The sequence below is a fragment of the Mandrillus leucophaeus genome, unplaced genomic scaffold (genome assembly GCF_000951045.1).
Source record: "Mandrillus leucophaeus isolate KB7577 unplaced genomic scaffold, Mleu.le_1.0 Scaffold69, whole genome shotgun sequence".
NCBI classification, from domain to species: domain Eukaryota; kingdom Metazoa; phylum Chordata; class Mammalia; order Primates; family Cercopithecidae; genus Mandrillus; species Mandrillus leucophaeus.
In genome coordinates, this window is record NW_012107474.1 from 2,952,244 (window position 1) to 2,975,875 (window position 23,632).

Sequence of the window (23,632 nt, forward strand, 5' to 3'; positions counted from 1 at the left end):
TTTTTGTATTTTTTAGTAGAGACAGGGTTTCACCGTGTTAGCCAGGATGGTCTCGATCTCCTGACCTCGTGATTCGCCCGTCTCGGCCTCCCAAAGTGCTGGGATTACAGGCTTGAGCCACCGCGCCCGGCCGATGGAATAGTCTTAACTCAGGACTCTAGGAGCAATTAGTTTCAGCCCCTCGTTTTCTTTCCCAGGTTATTTGTGATTTCATACTTGAAACGGACGACGTGTCTGTCACATGGACTGTATATTCGTTTGGTTTCAGAAAGCCAATTCGATGTTAAATTAGGTCTCACAAAAATTGTACTCGGAAACTTGTCACGTATCCCAGATGATTTTGTTTTAGACTCCCGGTCTAATACCTGCCAGAGTGAGCTGTGGATGTATTAGACATGATCTGCTTACCTTCAGTCTATGCATTTTGAGGAAATTCTAGTGGTTAGTGGAGTTTCTGACTTGGAAGACAAGTCTGCGGTTCCATATGGAAAGTTTTTTGGTGCACTCACTTTAAAAGCTATAAATATGTACAGGATACGTGCCGGGGGGTGGGATGGGATAAACCGAAGAGAGTTTAGCGTTTAGGTTCGGTGTGGAAGATGGGTAATTCTTATGTTGGTACGTGCTTGGGGTCATGGGAACATTTTCAGGTAGGTGAGATATGTTTCTAAATAAGTAATGGCTCTTTGAAATTTGTATACAGAATCCCACTGAAAACTCAACAGTATCAGAACATGATTTCTTATAACCATGCGGCATAGATTTTCTGGTGCCTGAGAGAATAGCATAGTAATACCTGTTGAGTATTTATCCCTCATTTGTTTTACTGAACTTTTTTTTTCCCACAGAACTGTGCAGGTAGTGTATGACATATTCCAATAAGAGATTAAGCAAATAAAGTTTGTTAACTGTTTTCTGAAATATTGTATCTAGACAGTTTTCTTGTCTAGGAAAGACTTTTAATGAGTATGCAAATATTTTTTGTTCCACAGAGAAAAAAAAATCAACATTTTTTTGTTTTGTTTTATTTTAATAAAGTGCTCCTTTACAAATCATTGTTAGGCAGGCGGAGCATGGTGGCTCACGCCTGTAATCCCAGCACTTTCGGAGGCCGAAGCAGGCGGATCACCTGAGGTCAGGAGTTCGAGACCAGCCTGACCAACATGGAGAAACCCATCTCTACTAAAAATACAAAATTAGCCGGGTGTGGTGGTGCATGCCTGTAATCCCAGCTACTTGGTAGGCTGAGACAGGAGGATGGCTTGAACCTGGGAGGCCAAGGTTGCAGTGAGCCAGGATTGCACCATTGCACTCTAGCCTGGACAACAAGAGCGAAACTCCGTCTCAAAAAATAAAAATAAAAATCATTGTTAGGCTGGGTGCAGTGGTTCTACCTATAATCCCAGCACTTTGGGAGGCTGAGGTGGGCGGATCACCTGAGGTCAGGAGTTTGAGACCAGCCTGGCTAACATGGCGAAACCCCGTCTCTACTAAAAATGCGAAATTAGCCGGGCATGGTGGCATATGCCTGTAATCCCAGCTACTCGGGAAGCTGAGACAGGAGAATCACTTGAACCCAGGAGGCAGAAGTTGTGATGAGCCAAGATCGTGCCATTGCACTCCAGCCTAGGCAATGGGAGTGAAACTCCGTCTCAAAAAAAAAAAGAAAAAAAATATTTAAAAAGTTGCTATTTCTGTCTAATGGTAACTCCTTTTAAAATCATTCTGTTATTTCTCTTTAGTGACGATGACAGCCTCTTCATCTATGACTGCAGTGCTGCGGAAAAGAAGTCACAAGAAAATAAAGGGTGAGATGTGGGGAAGCTTTTCAGGGCCTGATTTAATGGTTCGATAATGGGACCAGAGGGTCTAAGAAGCGATTATTGTCTTACTTGCTGAATTCTTAGCTTCTGTCACACAGTGGTGCGGGTAAGTACCACCTCAGCAGAGACATGTAAAAGTAACTTTCAAGTTAGGCATTAAGAGTACATTGTTGGCCGGGCGTGGTGGTTTATGCCTGTAATCCCAGCACTTTGGGAGGCCAAGGAGGATGAATCACCTGAGGTCAGAAGTTCCAGACCATCTTGGCCAACATGGCGAAACCCTGTCTCTACTAAAAATAAGTTAGCTGGACGTGGTGGCAGGCACCTGTAATCCCATCTACTTGGGAGGCTGAGGCACGAGAATCTCTTGAACCTGGAAGGTGGAGGTTGCAGTGAGCCAGGATCGAGCCATTGCACTCCAGCTTGGGGGATAGAGCAAGACTCTGTCTCCAACAACAACAACAACGAAAAAGAGTACAGTGTTAGTGCCAGGTGCGGTGACTCATGCCTATAACCTCAGCACTGTGGGAGGCCAAGGTGGGAGGATCACTGAGTTCAGAAGTTCGAAGCCAGCCTGGCCAATGTGGTGAAACTCCATCTCAACTAAAAATAAAAAGATTAGCCAGGCATGGTGGCAGGCACCTGTAGTTCCAGCTACTGAGGAGGAGACTGAGGCGGGAGAATCACTTGAACCTGGGAGACAGGTTGCAGTCAGCCGAGATCACGCCACTGCACTCCAACCTGGGTGACACAGCGAGACTCCGTCTCAAAAAAACAAAAACAAAAACACAGTGTTAGGACTTTTCTAAATCCTTTTGGTTTCTGTCAGTAATCACATACCTTTTTTTTGTTTTTTTTAGACAGAGTCTTGCTCTGTCGCCCAGGCTGGAGCGCAGTGGCGCGATCTCAGCTCGCTGCAAGCTCTGCCTCCTGGGTTCACGCCATTCTCCTGCTTCAGCCTCTGGAGTAGCTGGGACTACAAGCACCTGCCACCACACCCGGCTAGTTTTTTTTGTATTTTTAGTAGAGATGGGGTTTCACTGTGTTAGCCAGGATGGTCTCCATCTCCTGACCTCGTGATCCACCCTCCTCGGTCTCCCAAAGTGCTGGGATTACAGGCGTGAGGCACTGCGCCCAGGCTGCCTAATTTTTGTAGTTTTTTGTAGAGACATGGTTTCGCCATGTTGCCCAGGCTGGGCTTGAGCTCCTGAGCTTAAGCGATCCTCTCGCCTTGTCCTCCCATAGTGCTGAGATTATAGGTGTGAGCTACCACACCGGGCCTGTTACTAGTATTTTTAGTGTGAGTTTATCCCTGCCTCTAGCCTTGGGTTAGTCCTTGCCCGTGAGGAAGAGGGTCATGTGTCTTTGAGAGTTCTTCCAGCTTAGCTCTCTGGGTTCTGGCACGTATGCTGGGAGATTTTCTCTTTAGTTAGGCTTCACGCTGATAAAATTAGAGCTGTTTGGAACTTCCCCATGTCCTTTTAGTATGTCTGTAATTTGGCTACATGAACCCCTTAACAGTTTCTACCTCCTCCCATGTTAGAAATTACCATGCTGGCCATGGGGGAATGCATTCTTATTTCCTTTGCAGAAGCTTAACTGTCTTCCTCTCTTCCTCAGGGAGGACGCGCCCTTGGACCAGGGGAGCGGTGTGATTCTGGCGTCCACCTTCTCCAAGTCTGGCAGCTATTTTGCTTTAACCGATGACAGTAAGCGTCTGATTCTTTTCCGTACAAAACCATGGCAATGTCTGAGTGTCAGGTATGAGATGCTAACGCTGGATTATTAAGCTGTCGAATGCACACCTTGTCCTTGCATGCCTGTAGCAATAGTGACCATAACATGGTGATAAGTGATTGACATGGAGCTGCAGTTCGGTGCCAGGCACCGCTCAGTGCCGTATGTGTGTTGGCTGATCTGATCCTCACAGCAGCTCTGGGAGGGTGCAGGGGTGCTGTTCTGTTCCCCGTTGGGTGGTGAAGAGTTAGGTAGCAGACCTCTGGTGAGTGGGCTTGGAGGACAGAGCCGGGCCCTGTGGCTGGTCCCTCCGGCTGCAGTGTTGGTGCCGGTGCCCCTGCCTTCCAGGGCGGTCCTCTGTCGTTGTGATTAGCGGGAAGGAGGCTGTGGGCCTGCACTGGAGAGTGGTAGGGATTTGGGGTCTGTTGAGGGTGGGTTTAGTGCACATATGTCTGAGTGTCTGAAGAGTGGATGGGGAGTGCATCCGTGTGGATGAGGAGGCCAGTAACTCTGACAAGAACGGAGATATCGCTATGCCTTGCCCTCTTACCAAGCAAAGTCCAGAAAGGTTCTTCTGCCTTCCCTAGTCCTCTTTTTTTATTTTTTTGAGATGGAGTTTCACTCTTGTTGCCCAGGCTGGAGTGCAGTGGTGCGGCGATCTTCGCTCACCGCAACCTTGACCTCTCAGGTTCAAACGATTCTCCTGCCTCAGCTTCCCGAGTAGCTGGGATTACAGGCCCTCGCCACTATGCCTGGCTAATTTTTTGTATTTTTACTAGAGACGAGGGTTCACCATGTTAGCCAGACCAGTCTTGAGCTCCTGACCTCAGGGTGATCTGCTGGCTTTGGCCTCCCAGACTGCTGGGATTACAGGTGTGAACCACTATACCCGGCCTGTCTTTAAGATTTTTATTTCATCTTCTTTTTTTTTTCTTTTTGAGAAGGGTCTAATTCTGTCACCCAGGCCGGAGTGCGGCGGTGCGATCTTGGCTCACTGCAGCTTCCGCCTCCTGGGTTCAAGCAATTCTCCCACCTCAGCCTCTCGAGTAGCTGGGACTATAGGTGCATGCCACCATGCCCAAGAATTTTTGTATTTTTTGCTAGAGACGGAGTTTGACCACATTGGCCAGGCTGGTCTCGAACTCCTGATCTCAGGTGATCCACCCGGCTCAGCCTCCCAAAGTGCTGGGATTACAGGCTTGACCCACCGCTCCCAGGTTCATCTCATTTTCAAAGAGAAGAGTAAAAATCCAAATTCAGCTGGGCGCAGTGGCTCCCACCTGTAATCCAGCACTTTGGGAGGCCGAGGCAGGTAGAGTGGATCACCTGAGGTCAGGAGTTCGAGACTAGCCTGTCCCACATGGCAAAACCCCGTTTCTACTAAAAATGCAAAATTAGCCGGGCATGGTGGTACATGCCTGTAGTTCCAGCTACTCGGGAGGCTGAGGCAGGAGAATCTCCTGAACCCAGGAGGCGGAGGTTGCAGTGAGCCAAGATCATGCCATTACACTCCAGCCTGGGTAACAAGAGCAAAACTCCAAAACTCCATTTCAAAAAAAAAAACCAAATTCTAGGTGGCATCAAAAGCAATGAATGCCTGTTCTGTCCTCTCTTCCAGTCAGGTTAAAAAGAAAGCCCTGAAACGCTGCATCATTTCTACTTTATGTGTTTTTGTGTATATGGGTTTTACTATACATGTTTTTACGTGTATGTGATTCACAATATGTTTTTGTGTATCAGGTAGGTAATAGATGCGCATGGTTTAAAAACTTAAAACACAACAAAATTAAACCAAAGCATATGCAACAGCCTCCCTTCTCACCTGCCTTCCAGCTCCTTTCCCATAGGCAGTGATGGTTTCCCAGTAGGAAAATGACTTTTAACTGCATGTCCCCACATGTCCGAGTCATAACTGATAATAAATGGCTGCTTCCACCTGACTGCTGTGGATTGCATCATCTTTATCTTGAAAGACCTGTGAACGGCAGCCTCTTGCTAAGATAGCTGCAACATGAGTAAGTCATTTAGGACCTAGAATAGAGAAGATGGGAAGTATTTTCAGGATTCAGGGTGAATGCCTCAAGGTGGCCTTGAGGTGTCCTGCCCTGCGCCCTCCACAGGGATCTCTGCAGGTGGCAGGGGCTTTCTAGTAGGTTGGCCTTGACTTTGGATTTCTCAGACAGCTTGTGGGAAGGAGGGATGGATAGGTTTTCACCCTCTCAGTGTTGAAAGAAGATGGTAGTTGTCCTAGTCTGCTTGGGCTGCCTAACAAGATACCACAGACTAGGGGTCTTAACAATTTTCTCACAGTTGTAGAGGTTGGAAGACCAAGATGAAGGGGCTGGCAGGGCAGGGCTGGTTCCTCAGAGGACTCTCTCCCTGGCTTGCCGATGGTGTCTTCTCCCTGTGTCTTCACAGAGTCGTCCTTTTGTGTCTGTGTCCTCATTTCCTATTCCTGAAAGGAGACCGGTCAGATGGGGTCAGGACTGCCCCATTGGCCTCTGTTTCACCTCCGTAAAGGTCCCATCCAAATACAGTTACATTCTGAGGTCGTAGGTAGGTCAGGGCTTCCACACAGGAGTTGTGGATTGGGGGATTCAGTTAAGCACATAACAGTTCGTCTTGCCTTTTGGACACTGGCTGCTGTGGAGAGCTTTCATAATTCACATGAGATTCTCAAAGGGGGCTTTGACTCCCAAAAGGTAAAAATGAAATGATCTAAAAGAATCTGATGGTCATTAAAAAAAATTTTTTTTTCAGGGGGCGGAGTTTCACTCTTGTTGCCTAGGCTGGAGTGCAATGGTGCGATCTCAGCTCACTGCAACCTCTGCCTCCCAGGTTCAAGCAATTCTCCTGCCTCAGCCTCCCAAGTAGCTGGGATTACAAGCATGTGCCACCATGCCTGGCTAATTTTTTATATTTTTAGTAGAGAAGGGGTTTCATCATGTTGGTCAGGCTGGTTTAGAATTCCTGACCTCAAGGTTTAGAATTCTCAGCCCCGCAAAGTGGTAGGATTATAGGAGTGAGCCACCGCACCCGGCCTGGTAATTATTTTCCTAAAGTAAAGGACCTGGCTGAGCTCTGACAGGCATGTGCACAAGAGCCACCTGGGTGTCTTGTGAAAGTGCAGACTTTGTCATTTATTTCATCTGGGCTAGGCCGTATGCTCTGCAATTTATTTATTTGTTTATTTGTTTTGAGACAGTCTTGCTCTGTCACCCAGGCTGGAATGCAGTGGCCCAATCCCGGCTCACTGCAGCCTCCACCTCCTGGGTTCAAGCGATTCTTCTGCGTCAGCCTCCCGCGCAGCTGAGATTACAGGCGCTTACCACAATGCCCAGTTAATTTTTGTCTTTTTAGTAGAGATGGGGTTTTGCCTTTTGGCCAGGCTGGTCTTGAATTCCTGACCTCAGGTGATCCACTCATCTCGGCCTCCCAAAATGCTGGGATTACAGGCATGAGCCACTGAGTCCAGCTACAGCAATTTTCTTGACTGTCCGTCTACTGGTGGTCAGCATTTTTTTTTGTTGTTGTTTTTTGTTTTTGAGATGGAGTTTCGCTCTTGTTGCCCAGGCTGGAGGGCAATGGCACGATCTTGGCTCACTGCAACCTCCACCTCCCAGGTTCAAGTGATTCTCCTGCCTCAGCCTTCTGAGTAGCTGGGATTACAGGCATGCATCACCATGACTGCCTAATTTTTTCAATTTTTTTTAGTAGAGACAGGGTTTCATAATGTTGGCCAGGGTGGTCTTGAACTCCTGACCTCAGGTGATCCACCCGCCTCGGCCTCCCAAGGTGCCAGGATTGCAGGTGTGAGCCACTGGTGCCCAGCTGGAAGAGCAACTTTTTATGTACTTAAGAATCATTTGTGTTTTGTAAGCTGTTTTTTTTTTCATATCCTATGTTTTTCCATTGGGGTATTGTTTATTGGTTTGTAGGAGCTCTTTATATTAGGACACTTTATTTTTACAGAATAAACCCATCTACCAAAGTATCGCTCTCACATGGCCTTTCTGTGGCACAGGTGTGTAAGGTGAGCTGCACCGGTAACCAGTGAGACTGGATTAGCATTTTCCAGTACCCTTGCCTTAACTTCAAAGCCCTGGGGTCGAGAACAGGTGCAGAGCTGAGATCCACGTGCTGATGTGTATGTGGATCTCAGACTTGATCCAGTTACTTAGACGACAGTGGAATGTGTGGATTCCCGTTCAGCTATGGTGAGTGGGGTCGTAGAAGTTGAGAGCAAATTCTCACTTGTCTGCTTCCCCTAGAGTACAGTTCGGTGTCCTCCCGTGCTACCTTTTGCCTTTTTTATCCTTTGGTTTTGGTCCGTACAGAAAATTGGAAACCACTGAGAAGTACAAATGAGAACAGTAACAAAAACCACCCTGAATCTCACCACCCAGAGTCAGAGTATGTGATGAGCACTGGGGCCAGGCCCTCCTCGTCTCTGCAGATGGATTACAGTATTTGCATGCGTTACATTGTTGCGGTGGCATGTGCTAGCCTGTAGCCTGTTTCCCCACCCAGGGCAGTTGACAACACTGTGTCATTCCTGTAGCTGGGCCATTCGATTGTTTGCACTGTTCCACTGTTCAAATGCTACTGTTTCTTTGTACTTCTTCCTGCCTTTAAACTCTGGGAAGTTTGAGTCAGAGCAAGTGGGACTGCAGAGGTGTGGACAGCGTGGGTTTACTGGCACTGATGTGTGACAACGCACACAGCGAAGCCTCCCAAGCCTTGGTGTCCGGCAGTTTTCTTGGGGTTGATCACATGCTGTCGGTGGCCGACATTTAGTTCCCAGCCCCTCCAGAGGTGGAGTGGACACCTTGTGGCCACAGGCCCCTGCCCTAAATCACATACTGAGGCTGCCTGTGGGGCCCAAGGCCCCTACTCTTAGAGATGAGGCCAAAGGCAAGGTTAATTCTTCACTGTGCAGAGGGGGTACCCTGTGCCAAGGCTTTTGATGTCTGGTACCAGACACCATTTGAGAAGTAGCCACTGCCTGCAGAGGGTAGAGGAGGCAGGATCTGGCCGTATGTGCCGCAGGCCTGGCGGGGGGTAGGGGTGAGGGGCAGGGAGCTTGCTCGTGTCTTGAACATGCTAACTCTTTCAAGTCTGGACAGTGCTGTGGCTGTGAAGTTCTGAGGTCACCAGAAAGATGGAGACGTGGGTGGAATGTCACTTTACTTCAATGTGGGCTCGCTGTCCAGAGGTCGTGTCTCACTTTGAACTTGGGAGAAAGGGTATGTCCAGTCTGCCTGCTCGCTGTGTCCTGGTTCCTAACCGTGGAGCTTCTTCACCTTGATGGAAGCGCGGAGGCCCAGGGCTCCTCCAGGGGTTCTGACTCCTGCAGAGGGACGGGGCCTCTGCTCCTGGCATCGTGCATGGCCCGGAGCAGGGAGGAATCTAGAATTCTCTCCCCTCAATGTGGTTGCCTGTGCAGTCGGCTTCTCGGAGGAGGCTGTTTGAGGTTCTCGGAGGAGGTTTGAGGTTCTCGGAGGCCGTTTGAGGTTGGGAGCTCTGTGATTTGGGACTCACAGTGGGTGCAGACACCGCTGCCGCCTGGTGGGGGGCGGGGCCTCTTCATCTTGGTTGCAGGTGCTTTGCCGAGAGGGAGATGTCTTGCTGTGTTGACTCCCCTTTTGAAGGTCGTGTGCTGGTGTGATTCTCTTTATGTAAACACCTGGTAAAACTCTGGGAGGCTGGCATGGTAGCTCACGCCTATAGTCCCAGCATTTTGAGAGGCCAAGGCGAGAAGATTGCTTGAGGCCAGCAGTTCGAGGCCAGTCCGGCCTCAACATAGTGAGATCTCATCTCTCCAAAAAAAAAAAACAAAAAGCGCAAGTCCAAGAGTGGGCAGTGCACTCAGTACCCCAATCTGAAATTCAGAATCCTCCAAAATCTGAAATTTTTTGAGCACAGGCAAGATGCTCAAAGGAAATGCTCACTGGAATGTTTTGGATTTTGGATTTTTAGGTTAGGGATACTGAGCCAGTAAGTATTTGCAAATATTCCAAAACCTGAACAAATCTGAAGTGCAAAGCACTTTTGGTCCCACGCATTTGGGATGAGGGATGGGCAGCCTGCGCTGTGTGAGCAAGGAGCAGAGGCTGGCTCCTGGCAGTGACCCTTTACCTGTGAGTTCACTGTTTTTTTTGTGTGTGTGTGCGTGGAGTGGAGCGTCTCTCTGTCACCCAGGCTGGAGTGCAGTGGCGTGGTCTTGGCTCACTGCAACCTCCGCCTCCTGGGTTCAAGTGATTCTCCTGCCTCAGCTTCCTGAGTAGCTGGGATTATAGGAATGAACGAGCATGCCTGACTAATTTTTTGTATTTTCAGTAGAGATGGGGTTTTGCCACGTTGGCCAGGCTGGTCTTGAACTCCTGACCTCAGGTGATCTGCCCACCTTGGCTTCCCAAACCTCTAGGATTACAGGCGTGAGCCACTGCTCCCGGCCTGCTCTTGGTTTTGAAAGTGATGTCAGCGGTATAAGTTCGTGTAGGAAATGTTTGCCTTAGGTGGTATGGAAGATGGACCCTGTGATTTGATGCAGTCCAGGCAGCAAATTACAAACTCCGGCCTCGATGGTGTGCTTGGGATTTCTCCTGACCTTGGTATAGGGCACGCGTTGCTGCCTCCCCTTTCTCTAGTTGAACTGCAGGACAGTGGGCACAGGTGTGAAGTTACTGCCACTTTCAGCATCCCTTGGCAAATTCCTCAATAATCTTTTAAAAATTCCTTTAGAATTGTGGGTTTGTAAAGTTTTCAGCATCAGGTGGAGTGAAATCTTTACCCTTTCTCTCAGTGAGAAATTGGAGGGGATTATTGTGGCAGGAGGAGTACATTTGGGGGATGAGAGTGGGGCAGGGAGAAGAGCATAGGGTGAGTTTTATGAGGAGCTGCTTTCAAGGAGAGGACGGGGGTGAGTGGAACCATGCTGAGCTGGCAGGCAGCACCCTGCGGCTGGTCCGCAAACATGGGGCTGCTCCCCACACCTGGAGGCTTTTTACGCAGACTCTTAGATCAGATGCACCCTCTCCCCAGAAAACCACCTACGCTTTGCACATCCACCGCCATTCAGTTTTAGAGGTTCCATGTACTCGTGGCCTATGTGCGTTTCACTGAGGCCCTGCACCGCTGCAGGATGCCCCTGAGCTGGGCGAGACGCCAGGATCTGTCCAGTGGTGGCTTAGTTACTGTGCTGCTGCTGGTAAGCTTCCTGTTGAAGGGTTTTGAGGCACAGCCAAGATGGAAGTTGTGGGCAGCAACGATTCTTGCCCAGGTAGCGGTTTAGAACCGCGAGGGCCAGAGGGCCTGCCACCTGGGCAGTCAGGAGACTCCTGGCCCGAGAGACTGTGGCCAGGTTTTCCAAACCGAAGATGATGACACAGGGTGACGAGTGATACATTGATTTTGACATGTGCGTTTATGAGGGAGAAATCCTCCCAGTGGAGTCAGTGTTTCCGAAAATGCCTGTGAGGGCCGCGGCAGCATGTGGGAAAGGCCGAGCCGGGAAACTATCCGATTCGCTCTGCCCGTCGGATGGAGAGAGAGTGCCTGGCTGCTGGAGTGTGGGTGTGGATGGCGCCTGGCGTCCTCAGTGCCCTGTTGGGGCCGCCCAGGCGGCTCTCTGGAGGGGGGCTCGGGGCAGCGCCAACTCAGTCTGGGGGTTCAGGGCTCAACCACTCGACTTCCGGCAGAGGACAGAGAGCCTGGCCCCCCTGGGGGGCCTGTGGAGATGGGCGAATACTTGCTGAGTTCTGCTGGTCTCTGGGTCCTGAACCCAGTGACTGTGGAGGGAGTGCTGAGACCCGAGACCCTGCACAGGCTGGTGGTCTGAGGGTGGGGTTGTGCCTCAGCTAGGGTGACAGGCCGGCTTGCCATTGGTCCAATGACCTGCCCCATTCTGTGACCTCCCTCGGATCCTAGCACCCAAGCCCGTGAGTACGGCTCAGCTGTGTCCTAGAATCGGTGCCAGGATAAGCCCAGCTGGAGAGGCTGGGAGCCTCCGGCTGGGGCAGGACAAAGGGACGAGGAGCAGTGCCCTCTGCTGAGCTGGGCAGGAGGCGCGGTGTTGGGGGCCATCTGAGCCACGCGCCTTCCAGCCTGGCTGTGGGGATGAGCGCCCCGTGAGTCCAAGTCCATCTCCCCTCCCCGTGGCGTCCTCTTGGGCTGCTCCTCTGTGCCACCATGGTCGTGTTTGTGGCAGCTGCTTAATGAGCCCATCGGACATTGGGGGCTGTGTTGCTGGCGCAGTGCAGGGCTGTTTGTTTAAATTACAGTGCACCCTGAGAATTCTGATTAATCTTGCCCCAGAGCGTAATTATCTTTCTTTGTCCTTGTTTTCTCTGTGTTTACCCTGTTATGCTTCCCTTCTGCCTGCTTTCTGCAGCTGCGGGGGAGGAGGAGGGGCGCTGCTTCCAGGCTGGGGTGTGACCCAGAGGTCCTGCCTGCCCTTTTCTGTCCTTTTGTCCCTCTGCCCCTGAGAGAAACAGGGGCCTTGCTGAGGACAGCATTCCTGAAGCTTCCATCTGCATTTCCAGCCGCAGGGGGCCGGGCACGCTGTACTTGTCTGCTGGTGTTGGCTGTGTATTGGGCAGTGTGCACCGCCACAGCGCTGGGGGTGGTGAAGCAGGGCTGGCCGCTGTTCTGCGGTGAGGCCCTGTGGCTAACTGCGTGTGTGGGAAGCAGTGTTACAACTCACATCTATGTAAAATAGAACACAGGGTCCCTGCCTTGTGGAAAGGACACAAATACGGGATGATTCCAGTAGAAATGGTGTGGAAATGAGAGCCCCAGGAAGTAGTGTAGCCCTGAGCCCTGGTGAAGGAGAGGGAGTGAACTGACACTTTGGTTCTTACGGAACGAGTGTGCAGACGTGCTGCATCTGGAACTCTGGCGCATCCGTGGCTCTGGGTCAGGGTTGGATTCGTGGATGTGCTGATCTGGATGTGGACTGTGGGGAGCGCAGGCCTCACGCGCTGGGTAGCGGCGCTTCCTCCCAAGGAGGGTAGGGTGCTGCCTCACTGCTGCCCTGGGCTGGGTCCTGCGCCGAGGGTGGCCAGGCCCCTCCATCCCTCTGCAGGGCACGGGGCATGGCTGTCTGTCTGAGGCTCCTGGTCCGACGCAGCAGAATGATAGCAGGGGTCAGTGCAGGTCAGGGGAGCAGCAAGGCTTGGGGGGCCCTGGAGGCTGGTGCCTGCCTTTGTCCTTGACAGTGGCCCCCAGCACACTCAGCATTTATGGAGAGGGCCATTGTCTCCCTCAATGTACGATGAAGACTGTGGGGTCAAGGAACCATTCCCCCATTTCTTGATGACAGTTTTCAAACACACAGGAAAGTTGAGGATTTTGTCACCCTTTTATCCACCTCCTAGATCCCACCATCAGGAACGATTTTCTTTTTTTTCTTTTTTTTTTTTTTTGAGATGAAGTCTCGCTCCGTCACCCAGGCTAGAGTGCAGTGGCGCCATCTCAGCTCACTGCAAGCTCCGCCTCCCGGGTTCACGCCATTCTCCTGCCTCAGCCTCCTGAGTAGCTGGGACCACAGGCACCCGCCACCTCGCCCGGCTAATTTTTTGTATTTTTAGTAGAGATGGGGTTTCACCGTGTTAGCCAGGATGGTCTCAATCTCCTGACCTCATGATCCTCCCGCCTCGGCCTCCCAAAGTGCTGGGATTACAGGCGTGAGCCACCGTGCTCGGCTAGGAGCAATTTTCTTAAAGAAAAATGTTGTGAAAGTAAATTTGTCAAAGGCACTGGCTTTGTTCCAGTTGTTAGCATTGCTTAATTTTTTTGGCACCATCTTCAGCAGCTGGAAAATAGAGCATATGGTCAGGTACTGGTGCCTACCACTGCCCACAGGGCCTGCAGGGCTGTCAAGGACCTTGCGCTGCTTCTGGAAGCTAATGGGGGTGTCTCTCTGGCCTTCTAGGACTGTGGCGAGGAGGTGTACAGCCCTGACCTTCATAGCCTCTGAGGAGAAGGTCTTGGTGGCCGACAAGTCTGGAGACGTCTACTCCTTTTCGGTGCTGGAGCCACACGGGTGTGGCCATCTAGAGCTGGGGCACCTGTCCATGCTGTTAGATGTGGTAGGTGGGGGACATGGTAGGTGCAGGACGCGGTACATGGGGGACACGGTACGTGGGGCATGCGCTGAGTCAATGTCTGCCCTGTCAAGGCTCAGGCAGGTGGGGCGCCTGTCCATACTGTTAGACGCAGTACTTGGGGGGCATGGTATGTGGGGTACAGGCTGAGTCAGTATCTGCCCGGTCTGCGCCCCAGCATCTGGTGGGGAGAGTGGGGCTCCCCCATAGCAGGGATAGCCTTCTGCAGATTTGGGAGCAGGGGAGTGGTGGGAACAGGGTTTAGGAAGGTGAAGCAGGCAGCAGGGAGAACGAAGAAGGCAGGTGAGGCAGGAGGTGGCCAGTGGGGTGGCCCCGATGGGAAGTGAAGGTGTGGGAGGAGCAGGTGCAGCCATGAGCCTCTGGCTTCGCCTCCTTGGCCCGGAGCTGTGCCAGGCGCTGTAGGAACATCGCCTCAGCACTGCTGCCAGCAGCCCCTGTCCCCCCGTTCTGCCTGCCCCATGTGTCCAGACAAACACCTGGAGCTCCAGAGGGCCCAGGCCCACAGCCTGGGTGCTAGAGCTGGGATTGGACGCGTGCAGGGACAGTCAGGAACAGTGGCGAGTGCGGGGTATCAAGGGAACCTCACTGGGACTTGGTGACAGCTGGGTGTGGGGACATGTGTGACAGGAAGGCAACCCAGTGTTGGGCATGAGGGTGCAGCAGGCCTGGGGCGGGTGGAAATGGGAGTGGGGCCTGGATTTGCCGAGATGCGGGAGACGGGCAGACGGGGTGGCCCAGCCCTACCCCAGAAGCCTGCTCTAGCACTGAGGAGTGAGGGCTGGAGGTGGTCGGGGACCCTCTGGGGAGAGAGAAGGAGGGCCAGCGATTAGACGCAGGGACAGGAGGAGGGGAGGAGCCAAGCTGGTCTGTCCTCGAAGGCCGCGTCCTCTTGGCAGCCAGGCTGCAGCCTCCCTGCCTGCTTCCATGAGGGACTGGATTCAGGAAGACTCAGGTGAGCATCTTTTTCTTTTCTGGCCCCTGGTGATGCAGGCTGTGAGTCCTGATGACCGCTTCATCCTCACTGCTGACCGAGACGAGAAGATCCGAGTCAGCTGGGCCGCGGCGCCCCACAGCATCGAGTCCTTCTGCTTGGGGCACACAGAGTGAGTGCCCCTTCCTGCCCCTCCAGCAGAAAGAAGCTGTTTTTGAAAACAGCATCAGCTTGCAGCTCAGCAGGTGCCACTGTAGCTGGCGAGGCCCCACACAGGTGACAGCAGCCCTGGTGCTTGGTCACCACAGGCGCCGTGGGTGCCGCCTGCAGAAGCCCTGAAAGGGTGGGGTTCACTCTGCGCTGTTACCTGTAGCCTGTGTGGTGACTTCCCATTGGTCCTGATCGAACGGGAGGGCTTGTTTCTGGGAAACCCCTGTCTCAGTGTGGAGACCCCTGCGCCATGCCCGGCCGTTGTTGGCTGGTGGGCGGTGGGTGTGTTGGGAGCGAGGACGAACTTCCATGATTTCAGCTATCCAAGAATTAAGCAGCCTCTACGGCCCGGCGGTGGCCTCTCTCGTGGCAGCGAGTTCTGCCAGGACCCACGTGGAGGTGTTCCTGAGTGCCCGCTTCTCTCTCACAAAACAAGTTCTGCCAGGACCCGCGTGGAGGTGTTCCTGAATGCCCGCTTCTCTCTCTCTCACAAAAGGCTCATTAGAATTTACAGAGGAAAAGTGCTTAGTGTAATTGGCTGAAATGTTTTAAAATACATTATTTGAGGCAGTGGAAGAAATTGGAGGGAGGGAATTCAATGCCGAGGTTGCCTACGTTTTCCTGGTTTTGAACGGATGCAAACATTTCCCTGTTTAAGAAGGCCAGTCACTGATGTGTGCCTCGGGATAGCTTATTCTGACTTGCATTTAGTTCCCTAGTGATCCAGCTCTGGAGTTCTCTGGACTGCAGCCCCTGGGCCCCTCCCCTTCGCCATCTCTAGCTGGGGTGTCTGCAGCTCCCTTGCCTCGCCAGGCACGTGAGGGAGGCTTCTGCTGACAGGAACACACTTCCCACCCCTCTAGGGAAATGCCTCATCATTTGGATATATTGAGTAAAAACATAGTATTAAAATTAACTTCAACAGCTCTTTTCCTTCCTCACTCCCCTCCCCTCCCTCCCTCCCCTCCTTTCCTTTCTTTTCTCCTTCCCTCTGTTGCCCAGGCTGGAGTGCAGTGGTGCGATATTGGCTCCCTGCAACCTCCGCCTTCCAGGTTCAAGCAATTCTTCTGCCTCAGCCTCCCAAGTAGCTGGGACTGCAGGCTCCTGCCACCACACTTGATTACTTTTTTTTGTATTTTTAGTAGAGATGGAGTTTTACTATGTTGGCCAGGCTGGTCTTGCTCTCCTGACCTCGTGATTTCCCTGCCTTGGCCTCCCAAAGTGTTGGGATTACAGGCGTGAGCCACTGCGCCCGGCCTGCTCGTTTACTTTTCAACACAGTGGCTGGCAAGTTGAAAACAAACCCCCGTGGCCCCCGTGTGTGGCTGGAGCTGCGTTTCTGCTGGATGGCGCTGTTCCGTACCCTTTGCTGACACTGCAGTATCGGTTGGTTCACTGGCCGACTCCCGCTGCGTCTGAGTGGTTCTGGGGGTCGGTTGGGCCTGTTGCTGTGTGCAGCCCTCAGCGTGGTGCCTGGCATGAGTAGGCACTCAGTAGATACTGCAGTGATTAGAAGAAGAATTTTTTGAGATTTTTGTTTCAAACCCATGGTGAAACCCCTTTCAAACTGTTGAGAACTGTGAGACCACTCGTACCCTCTGCATGGGGCGTCCTGTGCCCTATCTGTCCTGGGCCGTGGGCTGCTGTCACTGCTCTGGTGCCATGCAGGGCGGTGGCTGCAGGACTGGGCCCAGCTCATGCCATGGCTAGCTCAAGGTAGCAGAGGCCATGACTGGCGGAGATGGAGTGAGGCTCACGAGCCACCCCATTCCAGGGTCCCTGGGAATCCTGTGCATGAGGGATTGCTTGAGGTCACTGTTAGAGCGGGAAGAAAAGGAGCCTTGTCACCCTTGTAGGTGCCCAAGCCAGATGGGTTTCCGGGCGAGCTGGGCTGCTCGGGTCACTCTTCGTGGCTGTGCTGATGGGAGGGTACCTATGACTTTGGGTCCTGTGCAGCTGCAGGCCAAGCCCTCACAGGAGGACTGGGCCGGGCTCAGCAGAGACAGCTCTCTGGCCAGGTCACTCAGAGTTGTTGTTGAGGGGCTGTCGGACCCTGATAGGAATCTGGGGGCTTGGCTGCTTCTCCTCCCTCCTCCCTCCTCCCTCCTCCCTGTGTGCTGTGTCTTTGAGTCTCCCCTAAGGCTCCTTTCATCACAGTGCAGGTGCCTTGGGCCAGGGTGGGTGCTGGGGGGCCTATGGAGGTGCTGCTGAGCAGAGCTGCTGCAGAGGGGGCTGCAGAGGGGCACAGGGGTGCTTGGGTCTCTGGCAGGCATGGCTGAGGAGCAGCCTGGGTTAGAGCTTGCTGTGCTGTTGGGGACCCAGGAATGACCTCACTCACCTTCCCGATCGTGTCCAGGGGCCTTCACCTGGGTAACCCTAACCAGGGTTAACAGATACTTCCCATGTGGCTGTTTTTATTGGGTCAGGGGTTTGGGGCAGAGGCTTCTCTTCCTTAGATGAACAGGCGGCTTCCCCAGGCCTTCCCGTCCCCGCGGGTGCCGGGCTAGCTGGCTCTGCTTCTCTCTCTCGCCCTCACAGGTTTGTGAGCCGCATCTCCGTGGTGCCCACTCAGCCCGGACTGCTTCTGTCCTCCTCTGGGGTAAGTGTTCTGCCCAGCGTCACTCACCTCTGGATTCCTGAGCCTGCGGGGGGGGTGGGGTAGGCGCCTCCTGGAACTGGCCCCTCTGGATCGCTGGCCCCTGGGTGTCCGCGGCTGTCCACTAGATGGTGCTTGTTTTCGAATCTTAGAGCTGCCTGCGGCTCGCTCCCCGCTCGTGCTGCTCCTTCAGGACTGTGTGGGGCGTGTGCAGGTGCGTGTGTGTTCACGCGTGGAATGAACTAGAACAGGTGTGTGGAAGGCTCCCTTCTGAGAGGGCGGCTGCTCCATCTGCGATAGTATCGGCGATCAGGATCTCAGGTAGACACAGTAGACAGGGGCCTGTCTGACTCCTGGAGGGGTCTCAGTCCATCCCATTACGGGCTGCATTGTTTTTTTCTTTTTGAGATGGGCTCTTGCTACATTTTTTCAGGCTGGTTTCAAACTCCTGGGCTCAAGCGATCTGCCTCCTCAGCCTCCCAAGTAGCTGGGACCACAGGGTTAAGCCCCCGCACCCGGGTTACCACAGTGCGTGTTTACTTGCTGGCTGCAACTTCTGCGTCCCAGCAGTTGGGTCCTGGGAGCCTTACAGTCCAGTGATGAGAGACGTGTTCCCCTGAGGAATACAGTAGAAGGACTGTTAGTGATTTTGCCAAAGTGAGGGCCTCGGATTCCGCACAGGGTCTGATTCTGTCCTCTCGCGGAATTGTTGCCCGCGTCCCACCACCTTCCTCTCCGCTGCCCTTCCCTGTGTTGTCTGTGTTGGTCCCTTGTGTGGTGTGGCAGGACGGCTGATGGACCTTCCGGCCGCTCCTACATTTCTTCTCTGATTGGGCTTCGTTCGAAGCCTCCTGTTCCTGCTCTTTAAATTAACGCACAGCCATGTGCCCTGAGAGAAGAAGAACAGTGTGGCCACAGTCCCCAGAGGGTCAGGGTCAGGGTCAGGCTTCGTCAGCGTTTTGTTGTGCACCTTCCAGTCTTTTTCATGATAGTGAGGAGAATCTTCCACGAGCAGAGAGGCCTCCCCAGGCCCCATCTGTCCCTCAGGGCTTTCTGCTTTGTTTGAGTGGAACGTGTCATCTGGTCGCTGCCAGAAGGCAGGAGGAGGATGTTTTCTGACTTTGCCTTTCTGGAAATACCTTTAATCTCCTTTTGAGGCCTGGTTGTTAGTTTGGCGGACAAGTCCTGGTTGAAATGGTTTCCCTCGGAGCTTGAGAGGCCTTGCCCGCTCTGCTCTCCCGCTGGTTGCTCGTGTGGGCTTCCCTGCCCTCTTCCCGTAGACGCCTGCAGCCGTCTGCTGTGGGTCCGTGGGGTGACAGCGGGGCTGTCCTGCCTGGAGGACCTTCTCTGCCCCAGTGTGCAATGTCGAAGCCACTGAGGTGACTTGGTGGACCCCGGAGAGGAATTGGCTGTGCAGCCAGTGATCTCCAGTGTCCTCCGACCTGGGGCATTTTCTTACGTAATTGCTTTCTGTTCTCTATCCCCGCTTCCTGCTGGCTTTTTCTAAAGCTTGTGTTAGTTAAACCACTTTAATTCTCTGATTCTTATTTTTTTTTGAGATAGGGTCTCGCTCTGTCACCCAGTCTGGAGTGCAGTGGCGTGATCTCGGTTCAGTGTAACCTCTGCCTCCCAGGCTCGCGCAATCCTCCCACCTCAGCCCTCCCGAGTCGCTGGGATTACAGGCAACACACCACCACGCCCCGCTCACTTTTTATACTTTTGTAGTGATGGGGTTTTGCCAGGTTGGCCAGGCTGGTCTCAAACTCTTGACCTCAAGCGATCCACCCACTTCCACCTACTGGGATTATAGGCGAGAGCCACCATGCCTGGCCATAATTCTCTATTTCTTTTCTTTCCTGTTCAATCTCGTGTTTCTACTCCTTTAGGAATAGTCTTACTTGGGAGATTGCCTCAGCTTTACTTCCAGCCTTCTGTGGAGACTTGAGTTTTATTAGGATTTTTTTGAATCTTCAGTTCTTTCTTGCCCTCGGCATGTTCTTTTTTGAGCCACCCATTCTCGGATAGCGCACGTGTCTCTTATCTCCTGAGATGAGCATGGGCTTGTCTTTCTTCGATTTGTTCTTGGCGTTGTGTTTGATTCCCTTCTCTGGACTGTGTTGCCGCCTTTCTCATTGGAGGTTTTCGTCGGATGTCTGGCGATCCCGTCTGCCTGTGTGTGGTGGGAATCAGCACCAGCCGGCCTCAGAGGCTGGATGCGTGCGCCCAGGATGGGGCCCGAGGGGCTTCAGAGCAGGTGTCTGAGTGTGGGCAACAGCCCCTTGCCTGTGGACCCCGTAGAACGTGTGGGTCAGTCAGTGTCTTCTGGGTGGTCAGTGTCCCGGCCTTCACTCTTGCCCAGGTCTGTCCCCTGGAGCTCTGGGAGGTGAGCGCGAAGGGGCTAGGTGGCCCTCTCCTCAGTGGGTATTTGGCATCCCCGAGACAGGGCCTCTCGGCTCCGTTTCCCCAGAGCCTTCTGCTGGCCTGGAGTTTGGGGGTGAGGATGCATCGGGGAGGTCCTGCTTCTCTTTGGAAAGACATTTGACAGCTCCCCTCACCACCTTGGCCTTCAGCTGCCTGGCCCAGTTTGGTCTTTGGAAGGTCCTGGCACCTCTCGGGCTTCTCTGTGGCTGGCGTGTTTGTTCCCCGGCCTCTAGTCCCCAGGTTTCCTTGCCGTCTCTCCGCGGCTGCCTTCTCTGCTTACCTGTTGTGTTTGTCTTAGTGGGTTCATGGTTATTAAATATCTTTTTCTTGTCATCGTAGAGAGGTTTGGAGGTGAGTGAAATGCCTGTAGATGTGTGTGTTAGTCTCCATGTTTATCTGCCACATTTGTGGCAAGGTGTGTGTGTGTGCATGTGTGTGTGTGTGCCTGTGTGTGTGTGTGCATTCATACATCCACTCTTACCTCAGCACCCAGAGGATATGCATCTACTGTTAGCTGTTGGGGGTATTTACTTTTCATCTTTTTCATTTGGTCTTTTAAAAATACTCACAGGTAGTGCACAGACACTCTCTCATTAGATTTAGTGAGTATTGATTTATTTCTCTCCACTTATTAGTGCTGTAATGAATTTTTTTAAGCCAGGTGTGGTGGCTCCTACCGTGGTCCCAGCCACTCGGAGGCTGAGGCAGTAGGATTGCCTGGACCTGGGAGTCAGAGGCTGCAGTGACCCGGGAGCAAGCCTGTGAATAGCCACTGCACTGCAGTGGGCCGCGTGGCATAGACCCCATTTCAATTAAACAAAAAAATAGCAACAGATAAAACCAAGAAAAAAAGAGAAACCCTTTTTTCCATTTATGGTGGTTTTAGAGCGTGGAGGCTCTTGGTTCCCGTGTTGGCTTCCCGAAGGGTTGTACCAGTCGCCATGGAATGGTTGCCGATGACCATGTCTTTCCTGTCATTCTTAGTGAAATGGAACAGTGGCCACGCGCTCGTGAGGCCACGCGTGTCTCCCTGTGGGAATGCATGATTGCTGAAGTGAAGTGTCTGCACCTGTGTGCATTCCCGTGTCTACGCCTGGCCCGGGCACAGCAGATGTGGTCTGGCCTCCTGGCAGATGACAACCTGGCCGTCTGGTGGCCTTGGCTCATTTTGCTGGGATCTGCCTCATTGGCTTTGTCATCTGCCTGGGCATATTGGCACTCTAGAAACAGGCAGTCGGTCACCTTCCTTTCCCCACTCTTGTTCTTGATGATTTGCATGAGTGATTTACGCAGTCCGAGCAGAGAGCCTTTAATTCCTGAAGGTGGGTGGCATGGCTGTCACTGAGTGGACCCCTGACCACATGCAGCTGTCCTCTCTGTCACCTTGCCTGATGGAAGCCCTGCGACCGTGTGCTAACCTGTGTGTTTGGTGTGTGCAGGACGGCACCCTGAGGCTCTGGGAGTACAGGAGCGGCCGCCAGCTGCACTGCTGTCACCTGGCCAGTCTACAGGAGCTGGTGGACCCCCAGGCCCCCCAGGTAGTTGCTTCTGTTCACTCCTGGGCGACTGAGTGCTTGTAGGCACCTGCAGTCGCTTGGCTTGAGTGAAAAGGCACTTCGCCATTGGAAACGTTTGCTCTCAATGCCAGACTTCTTCCTGTGTGAGGGAAATCTCATATTTCAAATTCTGAAGGTGGCTAGTCACGTCAGTGGGAAATAGTTTGTCTCACCGTTGCATGCAAACAGTTAACGTACAGGAAGACCTCTAATCCTTTTCTGAAGTGGAAGGAGTGGAAGTGCTTGAGCATGCACCTTTGTGGGTCTGCCAGCCAGGTGGGGTAGGGGTGGGACCAGGCCCACCCCAGCATTCTCCGGCCAGCTTGGAGCAATCTCATGATGCCCTGAAAGCCCAGGCCTTGGCGAAGTTTCCCGCCAAATGGTCTGTTCTGTTTCCTAGAGAACTGTGTGGTGTGGCCTCTGCCCCGTGCCAGGCAGCCGTGTAAGAGAGGACCAGGCCTTTTCCTCCGTGCTTCACATGGACTCAGGTTCCTGGAAGTTTCCTTCATTTAAAAAAAAATTTTTTTTTTTGAGATGGAGTCTCACTCTTGCCCAGACTGGAGTCCAGTGGTGCTATCTCGACTCACAGCAACCTCCCCCTCAGGCTCCTGAGTAGCTGGGATTAAAGGCGTGAGCCACTGTGCCCGGCCTCTTCTTCATTTTTACTATTTCCTCTGCCAGGAAGCGTGGGAGCTCCCAGGGCAGTGGTGTGTGTAGCTCTCGTCTCTTCCTTTCCCTGTGTCCTCCGCTCCCTCCTCTCCTCACTGGCTGACCCATTTTGTTGGCTTTGGAGGCTGTCACAGGCCCTGTAGGGAGTGCCAGAGCCACTGAGGGGCTTTTGTCATCTGCATGGGAAACAGGGAATCGGCTACCCTCCTTTCTCTGCTGATTCCAGAACGTTCCAGCGCTATTTCCTCTTCCTTGGTATGTGGGGGCGTGAGCGTCCTTCGGTTTTGCTCTTGTTGGATCAGAGCGCCCAGCGTCGGGCCCCTGCAGCTGGCGTGAAATTAATGGACTGCTTCTTTCAGAGGTTTGCTGCGTCCAGGATTGCGTTCTGGTGCCAGGAGAACTGCGTGGCGCTTCTGTGCGACGGGTAAGCTGCGGCGGCACCTCCACGGCCTCCGGTTCTGCAGACCTGCAGGGGGAAGAGTTAGGGGGTTGGCCACTGGCCCACGTCCTTAATGAAGATGTCCTGGACGGTGGTGGTGTTGGTCCAGCACCTCCCCCTGAGAATGTCACTTTTGATGACTGCTGCTGCGTGAGGGCGGGGGCTCCTCTCAGCCAGCGCTCTGCAGCCTGACGTTGAACTCCCCTGGCGTAAAGAGCATCAGGCAGCCTCCGCCTGGCCTTCTGAGATGACAGACTTTCCCCTGGGCCAGTCGCGGTGGCATCACCTCATTCCCTGCTCGGGGCTGGTTGGATGGGACCCCCTGGGGTTGGCGGTGCTGACAAGGTGGGTTTGGGGTGGAGTGCAGTTCTGCTGCTTCTTCCCGAGCAGCCTCTGTGTGTCAGGAAAGGTATTCTATTTGGTGCTTTCGGCACTTTGCATCTTGTCCTTATGACAACTTGGGGAGGTCTCTTAGCTCGTTCTAGAAGTACGCAGATGTGAGAGGAGGCCTGTGTCTGAGCCCAGGGCAGGCGTCCTCCCGCCCTGCCCGCCTGTACCGTGTGGTTATCTGTTGCTGCACCATGAGCCTCCCCAGAGCTTAGGACTTAAACCACGAGCGTGCATCACCCCATGGTTTCCCCGGCGCTGGCACTTGGGAGTGGCGCAGCTGGAGCTTTTAGCGCAGGCTCTCCTGAGGTGGCCCCAGTGAGGGCTGCGCCGTCTGGGGTGCTGGCTGCAGAGCGGTGACTGTGGGCCTGCCGTCCTAGTAATCGTGCTCTCTTTCTTCATGGCAAGCACTCCTGTGGTCTACATCTTCCAGCTGGACGCCCGCAGACAGCAGTTGGTGTACAGGCAGCAGCTGGCGCTCCAGCACCAAGTGTGGGACGTGGCTTTCGAGGAGACCCAGGGCCTGTGGGTGCTCCAGGACTGCCAGGAAGCACCCGTGGTGCTCTACAGGCCTGTGGGCGGCCAGTGGCAGGTGAGACTCGGCACCTTCTTCATGTTCTGTGCCCTGCTGTTCCATAAGCCTGTGGGTGACCAGTGGCAGGTGAGACTCTGCACCTTCCTGATGTCCTGTGCCCTGCTGTTCCATAAGCCTGTGGGTGACCAGTGGCAGGTGAGA

The 23,632-nt window shown here is 53.2% G+C and overlaps 1 protein-coding gene across 2 annotated transcripts in view; it reads left to right on the forward strand.

Annotated features, from left to right (window-relative positions):
- WDR4 (WD repeat domain 4) overlaps positions 1 to 23,632 on the forward strand; it is a 34,700-nt gene that overhangs the window by 1,205 nt on the left and 9,863 nt on the right. The window contains exons 2-9 of one of the 2 annotated variants that reach the window (XM_012002552.1): positions 1,743 to 1,808; positions 3,444 to 3,532; positions 13,495 to 13,651; positions 14,678 to 14,790; positions 17,367 to 17,427; positions 21,285 to 21,383; positions 22,430 to 22,494; positions 23,305 to 23,488. In XM_012002552.1, the coding sequence (XP_011857942.1) occupies positions 13,637 to 13,651; positions 14,678 to 14,790; positions 17,367 to 17,427; positions 21,285 to 21,383; positions 22,430 to 22,494; positions 23,305 to 23,488 (537 nt within the window). In that variant the 5' untranslated portion in view covers positions 1,743 to 1,808; positions 3,444 to 3,532; positions 13,495 to 13,636. Of the gene's footprint in view, positions 1 to 1,742; positions 1,809 to 3,443; positions 3,585 to 13,494; positions 13,652 to 14,677; positions 14,791 to 17,366; positions 17,428 to 21,284; positions 21,384 to 22,429; positions 22,495 to 23,304; positions 23,489 to 23,632 lie in introns of both variants that reach the window. The other variant, XM_012002550.1, reaches the window with a different exon arrangement.